The 12,073-nt window shown below is 50.9% G+C and overlaps 1 protein-coding gene across 4 annotated transcripts; it reads right to left on the bottom strand.

The window, feature by feature from the left end:
* Positions 1–17: 17 nt before the first annotated feature.
* On the bottom strand, positions 18–10,610 carry IFI35 (interferon induced protein 35). Of its 4 annotated transcripts, none has more exons than XM_035027205.1 (8): positions 10,268–10,605; positions 2,058–2,156; positions 1,344–1,491; positions 1,147–1,253; positions 865–1,051; positions 659–765; positions 203–449; positions 18–132 (listed from the first exon to the last, which is right to left on the bottom strand). In XM_035027205.1, the coding sequence occupies exons 1-7, from the start codon at positions 10,322–10,324 to the stop codon at positions 258–260; spliced, it is 897 nt and encodes a 298-aa protein (XP_034883096.1). In that variant the 5' UTR covers positions 10,325–10,605; the 3' UTR covers positions 18–132; positions 203–257. The 4 variants fall into 4 exon arrangements, with proteins under 4 accessions (XP_034883096.1, XP_034883095.1, XP_034883093.1 ...); XM_035027204.1 differs by having other exon boundaries at positions 95–136; positions 207–449; XM_035027202.1 differs by lacking the exon at positions 18–132 and having other exon boundaries at positions 212–765; positions 10,268–10,610.
* Positions 10,611–12,073: the final 1,463 nt, after the last annotated feature.

Below are 12,073 nucleotides of genomic sequence, written 5' to 3'. Positions count from 1 at the left end.
TTGGAGGGGAAGGTGGGCTCCCGGAAGGCCAGTGCTGAGAGTGGAAGGTTAGGGTTCCTCCTGTCATGCTCAAATCAAGTTTCCTTTTACGAAATGAAATGAGAAGATCACGCCACTTTTATTGTTCTTGGGCAGCATTTCACAACCCATAATCCCTGCCACTGTTGACCCGCACGATCTCTTGCACCCGTGCGCCCCTCTCCAGCCTGGTTCGAGAGGCTTGGCAGATGGGTGCGGGCGCCGAGGAGGGCAGGCTCTTAGCCCGAGGTGGCGGTGAAGACCGCCAGGCCCCGCTGTCCGGGGGGCACGACTCTCAGGGCCTCCACCTCCCCACCTCCACGGGAGGGCTTCTGGAAGTGGGTCTCCAGGATGTCCTGCAGCTGCGGGCCATCCAGGACATCAGGAATGTTGAGCACCAGCACTGACTGGGGCACCGGCCGGAACGCGATCTGGAAAAGGAGCCAGGGGATGGCAAAGGCTCCTGGGAGTCAGGGACTGGGGGCAGGTGGTACCCCTGGGGGTAGGGAAGGGGCGAGGAGGCCAGAGAGGCTGGCAAGGGGGAGGGCAGAGGGGTTCGGGGACTCTGATCCTTGGGCAAGTTTCCGGCAGGCAGGCAGGCAGGCGCCCGGCCCAGCCCCCGAGTAACCTTCCCACTTACCTCGGCCTTCTGGATCTCCCCACTGAGGTAGGGGGAGACTCTCACAGGGCACTTACACTCGCCCAGTGGCACTGTGAACTGGCCAACCCGGCACAAGTACTGGGCCACTGGAGGGGGAGAGAGGGATGGACTGCTAGCGTCGCGCGCCCTGCTCTCCTGGGGCCTGAGTCCTCAATCGGCCCCAGTCTTGTGGGCGGGGCCCTCACCTGCGCCCTCAGTGAAACCCAGCACGACGCCCCCTCGCAGCAGCTCCCGAGACTCCACGTCACCACCCCCGTTCCTGGTCTTGCCAAAGAAGATCTCCAGCTTGTCCAGCAGCTCCTCCTCACCCAGCCTGAGCCCGGCAGGAAACCCACTGACCAGCACGCTGCTCCTGCTCACCTGAGTGGACACCTAGGGGCAGACAAGAAGGGGAGGCCCGGCCCCGCTGCCTGGGGCCCAAGCGCACCGCAGCCCCGGCGTGTCCCAGGACCCTGCCGCGCTGTCACCTGTATGGTGGTCACCACGGGCAGCTCCAGAGCCCGCACTTGCACCCGCAGCCGGCATTCCTCTATGTGGATCTCATGCTCCTTTTGTTGCAACACCCTCTGGGCCACTGGAGGGGGGCGCCCCGGGGTGGGGGGAGCATGGTCAGTGCCGGGAAGCCTCCCAGCCTCCCTCCCGGGGCCTCTCTCAGAGGACTCACCCTTGGGGTCATTGAAGGTGACCAGAGCAGAGCCTCCAGACAGAGGGTAGCCGATCCGCACTTTGGAGACCAACCACTTGGGCGCTTCCTGGCCCTGCTGAGTGTGTCCTCGGAACACCAGAGGGACTGCAGGTGCCTGGAATGGGACCTGGAGGTGGGGGAAGGGAGGCTGATGCAGCCTTCAAGGGTGGGAGAGGCCCCACCCCGGCCCCCAGGAGGAAAGTGTTCGATGCCGGGGACAAATACATTTATTGAAAGGAGCGGATGGGGCGCCTGGGTGGCTCAGTCGGTTAAGCGACTGCCTTCGGCTCAGGTCATGATCCTGGAGTCCCAGGATCGAGTCCCAGGATCGAGTCCCGCATCGAGTCCCGCATCGGGCTCCCTGCTCAGCGGGGAGTCTGCTCCTCCCTCTCCCGCTCCCCCCTCTTGTGCTCTCTCACTCTCAAATAAATAAATAAATAAAATCTTTAAAAAAAAAGGAAAAAAAAAGGAGCAGATGAATGTAGGTCAAGCCTATACCGGCACTTTAGACCCAAGATCTTAGCTTGTCCTCACACAGTGCTGCAAGTTTGGTAGCTCCACTTTACAGATGAGAAAACAGGTCCAGAGAGTTCAAGTCACATACTCGAGGTCACAGAGCGAGGAAGCGGCAGCGCCAGGAGGGAAACTGACTTCTAGTTCTTCCTGCCCGGCCACACCCCTCTGCCAGCTTACCTGGTCGTAGGGTAGGGCCCTGAGCTCCCTCCGCCGCCGCTGCAGCTCCTGCAGCCTGCTCTTCAGTCCGGCCTGCTCCTCCCGGAGGGCATCGAGGGTCTATTAGAGCAGGGGGGAAATGAGCACACATCCACCTGCCCTCCCGGAGAGGGAGCCCAGGGGAAGGGGACCCTGTTGCGGACTCTCCCACAGCAGAGCTGATGCTCAGCTCCAGGACAGCCCAGCCCCTTTCCCCTGCCCCGGGCGGGTCCTGGCCTGCTCTCCTCAGGACTTGGCTGACTTCATCCCTGGGGGGCCTGGCCGCTCTCTGGGGGCGCAGGAGGGGCCCTGGCAGCAGCCACAGCTGCTCTTTACAGGAGAGCTTGCTTTTAACAAACACTGAGCTCCTGCTGCAGGGTGCTGGGCCCGGACACAGGGAGACACAGGGACAAGAGGCCAGCCCTCGGGTCTGGAGGAAACGGTACCCAAGGCAGCATGTACCCTCACACGACGGACTGTGGAGGACATCGGGAGTATGGAGGAGGGACCGTCGTCCCATAGGACTTAACATCACTAGGGAGGCCTTCAGAAGGAGTGGGGGCTTAGAGTGGCAAAATGTCATACTATTAGCTAACATTTATTTTATTTTTTTAAGATTTATTTATTTATTAGAGAGAGAGCATGAGAGGGGTGAGGGTCAGAGGGAGAAGCAGACTCCCTGCCGAGCAAGGAGCCCGATGCGGGACTCGATCCCGGGACTCCAGGATCATGACCTGAGCCGAAGGCAGTCGCCTAACCGACTGAGCCACCCAGGCGCCCTTAGCTAACATTTATTGAGCACTTACTGTGTGTCAGGCACTGTGTCAAGCTTTTGATATGGATTGTATCACTCCATTCTTGAAACAACCCTATGAGATAAACTCCCTCTTAATCTTATTTTACAGATGAGGAAACCAAAGCTCAGAGAGGTTAAGTGACTTGCCCGAAGTCATTCGGCACTATGCAGGCTGGCTCCAGACTGCTAATCTGTGCTTTCCAGTGAAGAAATCATGCCCCCCCGCCAAAAAAAGAAGTCAAGCCCAGAGTGGGGGAGCAGTTTACCCCACATCTCCCAGCTTGTCCCTTGACTGCCACTCTTTCCACTGTACTAAGCGGCCTTTCAGGCTGGGTATGATTTGGAGCAAGTCCAGAGACAGAGAGTGACAACATGGGCAAGGGAATGACACCAGGGATATGAATAAATGCACCTTTGTTTGTGGGATGGAGTAGACGTTAGCTGGCAGGGTTCACTCTGTGGTTGGGAAGCCTGATAAATAAAGTCAGCTCAAAGAAGCGTGAGCTCACTTGGGAAGGCGGGACTCTGTCCTAGTCATCTCTGTATCCCCAGTGTTCAGCAGAGTCCCTGGCACAAAACGGGCATTCAGTCAATGTGTGTTGAATGAATGAATGACTGCAGTGAATGAATGACAGAATGGGAGCATATTACAGAGGGCACCGAAGACATTCAGTGTGAGTTCACTCTGTTTTTAAGCAGAGGAAAGCCAGGGCTTGACCAAATAATGCTGGTTTATGAGTAGTGAGAAAGGTACCCAGTTCTTTATATTTCTATAAATAAGGTGCTTTAAGGCCTGGTTAGATGACATCAATGAGTCCAGGAGTCACTGTAGATGATAGGGAACGCTAGGGACTCACAGACTGGAGAGAGCATGTTCCCACTAAAGTGGAAGCCTCTTCTCAGCTCCAACCAAGATTTTCTCACGTGGGAATGTGGTACCAGTATCCTATACCTTCCCATTTTTAAAAAAAGATTGTATTTTATTTATGTGAGAGAGAGAGTGAGAGCAAGCATGAGAAGGGGGAGGGGCAGAGTGGGAAGGAGAGGGAGGGGGAAAGAATCTCAAGCAGGCTCTGTGCTGAGTGTGGAGCCCAACGTGGGGCTCAATCTCATGACCCTGAGATCATGACCTGAGCCAAAATCAAGACTCGGTCGCTCAACCGAGCCACCCAGGCACCCCAACAAATACAGAGTTTTCTTTTTTTTTAAAGATTTTATTTATTTGACAGAGAGAGAGACAGTGAGAGAGGGAACACAAGCAGGGGGAGTGGGAGAGGGAGAAGCAGGCTTCCTGCAGAGCAGGGAGCCCGATGCGGGGCTCGATCCCAGGACCCTGAGATCATGACCTGAGCCGAAGGCAGACGCTTAACGACTAAGCCACCCAGGCGCCCCAAATATAGAGTTTTAAAAAGAACCATTCAAGCAGGGGAGTTCAGACCCGATATCAGTAGGAGATGGGGAACTAGTGAAGATTTCTGATGGGGGGGGTGAGGTGCTGGGCACAGTGTTTAAGAGGCAGCATTGCAAGCCATGGCAGGATGAACCCAAGCAGCGGGGTTCATCCCACTGATGAAGGAGTGAGACTCTGAGGTTCTAATTCCCACTGACATGGCAGGAGCTGAGCTGGGCCTCTGGCAGTGGGCATGCACGGGTAAGCACATTTCATGAGGAAAGCGCCAGGACTCTGTGGGTGTTTATATTAAGGAGACAGAGGGGACAAACTGGAGAGATGATGCCAAGATTGTAGACCTGGGTGTCAAGAGTTTGGTAGAAAGCCAGGGACCCAACAGGCAAGGAAATGAGCCAGTGGTTATTGGGGGCCTGCTAGGTGGTGGGCACAGTTGGACCCCATCTCCATTTAAGTATCATAAAACTGCCCCGTCTCGAGCTCCCAGCTGAAACTTCTCTCTTATAGGACCCTCTGAAGGACAACACAGGCTGATCGTAGTCACTTACATGAATTTGACTACACATACATGAAAACATGGTCTCCTAAATGCAAGCCAGTGTGCATCTGCCACTCTGCTGAAAAAAAAACAAAAATTGCAATCCTTTCCCCGTGGAGCTCATTGACAGACTGTAAATTCTAGATACTCTAGGGGTGAGTTAATGATTTAAGGTTAATTCTGACTACCTACATGCTTCTGCTTTATTTGCCAACTTTACAACCTCGCCACCCCAGAAGATAAAATCTCATGCTATCTATGTTCATCATAGGAGTATTGGAGGCAGTTCAGCCTAACAGTTAAAAGCACAAACTCTGGGACCAAACCTCTGGAGCTTACATCCAACTCCTCTTAGTCCTGCAAGACAATGAGCAAGTTACTGAACTCTGTGCCTTGGTTTCCTCATCTGTAAAATGGGCATAATAGCAATTTCCACCTACATATAATTTTGTTGGAAACAACGGTGCCTGGCACATAATGCATGCTATGTTGAATGCTTTCTATTGTATCAATCCTCATTTTATTTTTTAAAAAGATTTATTTATTTGAGGGCGCCTGGGTGGCTCAGTTGGTTAAGCGACTGCCTTCGGCTCAGGTCATGATCCTGGAGTCCCGGGATCGAGTCCCACATCGGGCTCCCTGCTCGGCGGGGAGTCTGCTTCTCCCTCTGACCCTCCTCCCTCTCCTGCTCTCTGTCTCTCATTCTCTCTCTCTCAAATAAATAAATAAAATCTTAAAAAAAAAAAAAGATTTATTTGAGAGACAGGGAGAGTGTGTGAGCCGGGGGAGGGACAGGGGGAGAGGGAGAGAGAGAATCTCAAGCAGACTCTGTGCTGAGCATGGAGACCCCTGTGGGACTTGATCCCACAATCCTGAGATCATGACCTGGGCCAAAATCAAGAGTTGGATGCTTAACCAGCTAAGCCACTCAGGCACCCCTATGAATCCTCATTTTATAGCTGAGGAACCTGAAGTTTCTCAGGGTTAATTAGTGGGCCAAAGTAAGTCAAACTCAAGGCTGTTGAAGACACATGGGGTCAGGGACAGGACTTGGTGGAAAGGACTCTGGGTTGGAACAGCATGTGGTGATGGAAGAAGCCAAAAAGAAGGAAGAACACTTTGATGGACAGAGCCTTAAAAAATGTAATCTTTGGGGCACCTGGGTGGCTCAGTCGGTTAAGCAGCTGCCTTCGGCTTGGGTCATGATCCCAGGGTCCTGGGATCGAGCCCCGCATTGGGCTCCCTGCTCGGCAGAGAGCCTGCTTCTCCCTTTCCCTCTGCCTGCCGCTCTGCCTACTTGTGCTATCTCTCTGTCAAATAAATAAATTAAAAAAAAAAAATCTTAAAAAAAAAATGTAATCTTTGAGGATACCTAGTCAGGGGTCAGGGGAGACAAAAGGAATGGCAGAGAAAAAAAAAAAAAGAAGGCCTGGCCAAAGATAAGGCGGTGCCAGGGCCTGGACTGGGGACTGTCAGAGACACAGAGGAGGAGGAGCGATGAAGCAGAGCTTCAAGGGAAGGAGGCTATAAGAAGTCCACGCGCTCATCTGCTTTCTCATTCACTCATTCAACAATTAGCTACTGAGCTTCTACCAAGTGCCAGGCACTGCTCTAGGCTCTGGAAACACAGTGGTGAACAAAACACACAAAACCTCCTTGTGGAGTTTATATTCTAGAGGACGAGCCAGACAATAAACAGAATAAATAAAATCTACAGTATGCTAGTGGGGTTAGTGTTGTGGACAAAAACCAAGCAGGGGGAGGATAGAGAATGTTGGAGTACATTTTAAATGGGGTGATCAGAGCGGGCCTTGCTGAGATGATGCTGGATCATTTACTTGAAGGAGATGCAGGAGCAAAGTCATGTGTGCATGTGGGGGAAAGTTCTATGCAGAGGACAGCAAGCGCAAAGGCCCTGAGATGGGAGTTTGTCAGGCGGATCTGAGGAATAGCAAGAAAGCCAGTGAAGCTGAGCAGAGGAATTGCGGGGACGGGGGCTGGAGAGGAAGTCACAAAGGAGGAAACGGGTTGGGACAATGCAGGGCCTTTTACACAATGAGGGGTGGGAAGCCACAGACAGGATGACTTGGCTGTTGTGTGACTAGACTGATGTGGGGAAAGGGCACAAGCAGGGAGACCTCCGAGGAGGCCATTACAGCGTCCAGGAGAGCCATGTTGGTGGCTTGGACCAGGCAGGAGTAATGGAGGTGGTGAGGGGCAGTGGAGTCTAGATTGGTTGAGGTTGCCGATGGATCAGAAATGGAGTGTGGAAGAAAGAGAGGAGTCTGGGATGACTCTAAGCTTTTTGGCCTGAGCAACTGGAGGGAATGAGAGCCATTTTCTGAGATGGGGAAGACTGTGGGTGGAAGAGATTTAGGGCAGAAAATGAAGGGTTTATTTTGAACACATTAGATACGAAGTGCCTATTTGACATGTCAGTGGAGACAGAGGGTAGCAGTTGCCTCTAGGGATCTAGTATTCAGGCAAGATGTCCAGGCCAGAAGTATACGTTTGGGGATTATTCATTTGGGGGAGGTAGAGTCACAAAACTAAGTAAGATCACAAGAAAGTCTCACAACTACATGAGAGCAACAGGGAGGGAGGTGCAGACATAGAGAGGTCCAAGGGCTGATTTCTGGGGGCACCCACCACTAAGAGGTCAGGGGAACAGAGAAGCACCAGCCAAGGAGGATGCAGAGGAGGGGGTCAGTGAACCTAGAGGGAGAACAGGAGTGTGAAGAAGGGTTTCAAGGAGGGGAAGCCAGCGTCTGTGCCAAACGCTGCTAACAGGCCAACAAAGATGAGGAATGAGAATGACCACTGAGACTGAGTGACAAAAAAACAGTCCTACTTATAAGGAAATGGCCAGAAGTTCATGTACAAAGATTATTATTGTGGCTTTATTTAAAACAGAGAAAGAGAGGGGTGCCTGGGTGGCTTGGACGGTAGAGCATGTGACTCTTGATCTCAGGGTCTGAGTTCGAGCTCCACATTGGGTGTAGAGTTTACATTAAAAACAAAACAAAACAGGGAGGCTTGGGTGGCTCAGTCAGTTAAGCGTCTGCCTTCGGCTCAGGTCATGATCCCAGGGTCCTGGGATCGAGCCCCGCATCGGGCTCCCTGCTCCACGGGAAGCCTGCTTCTGCCTCTCCCACTCCCCCTGCTTGTGTTCCCTCTCTCTCAATCTCTCTGACAAATAAATAAATAAATAAAATCTTTAAAAAAAGCAAACAAAAGCAAAACAATAAAATAAAAACAAAACAACAAAACAGACAAAAAGAAATCTACATATCCAACAATAGAGGAATAGCTAGAGGCGTCTGGGTGGCTCAGTAGTTGAGCGTCTGCCTTCAGCTCAGGTCATGATCCCAGGGTCCTGGGCTCGAGCCCCACATCGGGCTCCCTGCTCAGTGGGGAGCCTGCTTCTTCCTCTGCCTGCTGTTCCCCCTGCTTGTGCTCTCTCTCTCTGTTAAATAAATAAATAAATAAATAAATAAATAAAAAAAATATTTTAAAAAATAGAGGAATAGCTAAATAAATATATCATGTAGCAATTCAAAGACATAGAAGAACATTTAACGATATGGAAAAATGCTCACAATCAGCCAAAAAAGCAAGATACAAAACTGTATAGAAAATAGGATCTCTATTCTGTTGATTTAAAAAGTTTTATTTCATAAGGATCTTTATTAACACATCAAAACGCATGGGGGTGCCTGACTGGTTCAGTCTTGGAAGAGCGTGTGAATCTTGATCTGGGGTCATGAGTTGGAGCCCCACACTGGGTGTAGAGACTACTTTAAAAAAAATATAAAATCTTAGACAAACATAAAAAGGCTAACTCTGGGAAGATAGACACCAAAATATTATTTTTTAAAAAAGATTTTGTCAGAGAGAGAGAGCATGAACAAGCAGGGAGAGTGGCAGGCAGAGGGAGAAGCAGGCTCCCCGCTGAGCAAGGAGCCCTACAAGGGACTCAATCCCAGGACCCTCAACAGACTGAGCCACCCAGGCATCCCCCAAAATGTTACTAATAGAGGTTATCTCTCAATAATGAATTTAGGGTGATTAAAAGAAAAGAGTTTCCTGAACCCACCTTTCAATATGTAAAGGCCGTTTAAGGGAGTAGTTTTGGCAGAGGTAGAAGATGGGGGTGAATCAAGATAATCTTGGGAAACTGGGGTTCTGAAAGTTTGGCAGTAACATTAATAACACATACTGTATGCTTAGTAGGTGCCAAGCAGTGTGCTAAGTTTTTATTGTGTGGATTTATGGATTATCTGCTTTAATTTTAATTTTTTTTTTAAGATTTTATTTATTTATTTGTCAGAGACAGAGAGAGAAAGCAGGGGGAGCAGCAAGCAGATAGAGGGAGAAGCAGGCTTCCCGCGGAGCAGGGAGCCCGATGTGGGACTCAGTCTCAGGACCCTGGGATCATGACCTGAGCCGAAGGCAGATGCTTAACCAAATGAGCCACCCAGGAGTCCCTAATTTTTTTTTTTTAAGTAATCTCTACATCCAGCGTGGGGCTTGAACTCACAGCCCCAAGATCAGGAGTCACTCAGTTCCAACAACTGAGCCAGCCGGGCGCCCTGAGCCTGTATCTTTCTTACATTTGTGGGACGAATGAAAAATTCCCAAGCAAGACATTTGTGTATTTATGAGATGGGGGAGTAGCAGGGAGGGAAAGACTGAAGCAGCTGGAGAGGGGAGGAGATTCATTCATTCCACAGCTGTTTATTGAGTGCCTACTGCAGGCACAGTGCTGGCATGTCTAGGGATCAAGGGCCAACAGGCTAGACAGGGGGCCAGTCTTAGTCTAGCAGGAGTCGGGGCATTCACAGGTCAGGAAGGGGAAGACTACAGCACGCAGGGGTTAGGTAAGCTCTTGGAGGAGGAACAGGTCTTCCTGTGACCCGGAAGAGGGCCCAGCGTTCAGTTCAAATGAACTGTAAGGCGAGGAACTATCCATTTCAACTCTAGGGTGAAACATAAGGAGGGAAAGTTTGTTGGGCAAGATCTCAGGAGATAAAGGTGTGAACGAGTCTTACACTTTTTGGGTCACAGAACCCTTTAAGTATCTAGTGAGAACTGAATTCTCTCGGAAAAACGCATTCACACAAGGAATTCATGAGCTCTTGAGGTGAAGGTTACAAAATTGTCTCTGAGGCAATGGGTTAGGGGAGAGCTAATCCCAGCCGTTTGCTTCTCCCCAGAAGTTTAGCTGGTCTAAGAGACGGGCAGAGAGGCTTGGCCACCAGACCCTGAGATAACTGCAGATGCCCAGCCAAGAGGAATGCTCCTCTGCTTCTCCCCATCCCCCAACTCTCCTCACTTACGGCATCACCATACATCACTGACATGGGCCTGGGGTCCGGTTGACAAGAGCTGAGGCTTCAGAGCTGGGCACAAAGTGACAGTGTCCCTTATAACTAAACTCTTGCTTCTACCTTCCGAGGTGTCTTTGTCCTCTCCAAGCTGGGTCTAAGATACACTTCCACTTTCATTTCAGCAAAACCCTGGCCGTTGTTTACACGCCCCAGCTGGTTTCCCCGCCCCTGGGAGGAGCCCTTCTGGCCTTGGAAGTTGACTTCGCTGACTGGAGGCCTGAGGGGAAGCCACCCACAAGTAACAGCAAACAGAATATGGGCCCCAATCAACCACTGATTCCCAGCCTATTAATCCCAGTACAAGCCCGTTGGTAGAATTTTGTCTGCTGTTAAAGATATTTCCCTGGAGGGGCACTGGGTGGCTCAGTCGTTAAGCGTCTGCCTTCGGCTCAGGTCATGATCCCAGGGTCCTGGGATCAAGTCCCGCATTAGGCTCCCTGCTCTACGGGAAGCCTGCTTCTCCCACTCCCCCTGCTTGTGTTCCCTCTCTCGCTGTCAAATAAATAAAATCTTAAAAAAAAAAAAAAAAATTTCCCTGGAGCCTAGAAAGATGACGGGCACAGGCAGACTAAGATTGAATTTGAATGAGAAATGCAACCAGGATAAGGCCTCTCAAGTTCACAAAGCCATGCTCATAGCCAGCCATTTGTGGAGAGCTCTTCTGTGCCCAATACTGGATCTGCTTCACATGAGTTAACTCAGTCTTCCAAACAACCCCACAAAGTTGCTTTTGCCATTTTACAGATGAAATTCTAAACGTCTGAGGCAGGGAAGTATAGAACCTTGCTCAAAGTCATACTGATAGAAGTCAAGCACGTATTCAAACCTGGCTGGAACAGTATTTGAATTTGGGCCTTGAGGTAGAGTGGAGAGAACTTGTCAGTTTCTAGGCAGAGGGTTTAAATTTACTTCCATTTGTGACTGAGTAGGCAAGCTGCTTAGGAGTCTGTCTCAAGAGATGCCCAATACTTAAGGGTGAGGAATCAAACAAAAACACATAGGACACGGTGCACAATAGATTTGTTTTCCTAATATCCAGTCCAGGATTCTTCGAGTAATTCACAGACCTAGCCTTCCCCGACATCCCAGGTGGATGTATGCCAAGCGCAGTGCTTGGGGAATACACCCGTTTGACTCCTACTTCCATCTAGGGACTTAGAACCAGCTCAGCCGCACGGAGTGCCTATTTCACCAGTAGAGCAGGGTCACAGGTATCCAGTGAAAAGGTAAAACGCCAGATGGGCCAAATACCTTTCCTGCAACAGTTGGTGACACAACTGTACCCAAGACCCTTGAATCACACCTTTTATTTTTTTAAAAAAGATCTGAGGGGGCACCTGGGTGGCTCAGTCGTTAAGTGTCTGCCTTCGGCTCAGGTCATGATCCCAGGGTCCTGGGATCGAGCCCAGCATCGGGCTCCCTGCTCAGCAGGGAGACTGCTTCTCCCTCTCCCCCTGCTTGTGTTCCCTCTCTCGCTGTGCCTCCATCAAATAAATAACTAAAAATCTTAAAAAATAATAAAAGTAAAAAGATTTGAGAGACAGACACAGCGAGAGAGGAAACACAAGCAAGAGTGGGAGAGGTAGAAGCAGGCTTCCTGCCTGAGCAGGGAGCCCAATGCTGGGCTCGATCCCAGGACCCCGGACCATGACCTGAGCCGAAGGCAGATGCTTAACGACTGAGCCACCCAAATGCCCTGTGAATCACACCTTTTCTTGCAGGTCTCTGCTAGCCAGGCCACTTGGGGACCTCTTCCGATCTCACTAGGAATGGCTCTTCTGGGGCTCAGGCCTTCCTCAGCCCCCACCCGTCATCGGGAGCAGCTCTCCAGGGCGGGCCTCATCAGGGCAGTACCCATATCAGCGG

The sequence above is a fragment of the Mirounga leonina genome, unplaced genomic scaffold (genome assembly GCF_011800145.1).
Source record: "Mirounga leonina isolate KUSES-001 unplaced genomic scaffold, KU_Mleo_1.0 Mir_200, whole genome shotgun sequence".
Classification (NCBI taxonomy): Eukaryota; Metazoa; Chordata; class Mammalia; order Carnivora; family Phocidae; genus Mirounga; species Mirounga leonina.
Note: the sequence above shows the minus strand (reverse complement) of the source record. Positions and strands in the feature narration are given on the sequence as shown.

Bases quoted from the DNA above. Each gene is read 5' to 3' on its own strand.
- IFI35 (XM_035027202.1), bottom strand. From the start codon at position 10,324: ATGAAAGTGGAAGTGTATCTTAGACCCAGCTTGGAGAGGACAAAGACA. The intron at 2,157-10,267 runs GTAGAAGCAAGA...CTGCTCTAATAG, and splicing joins GGACAAAGACACCTCGGAAG to ACCCTCGATGCCCTCCGGGA. The intron at 766-864 runs GTGAGGGCCCCG...CTCCCCCTCCAG, and splicing joins GGGTTTCACTGAGGGCGCAG to TGGCCCAGTACTTGTGCCGG.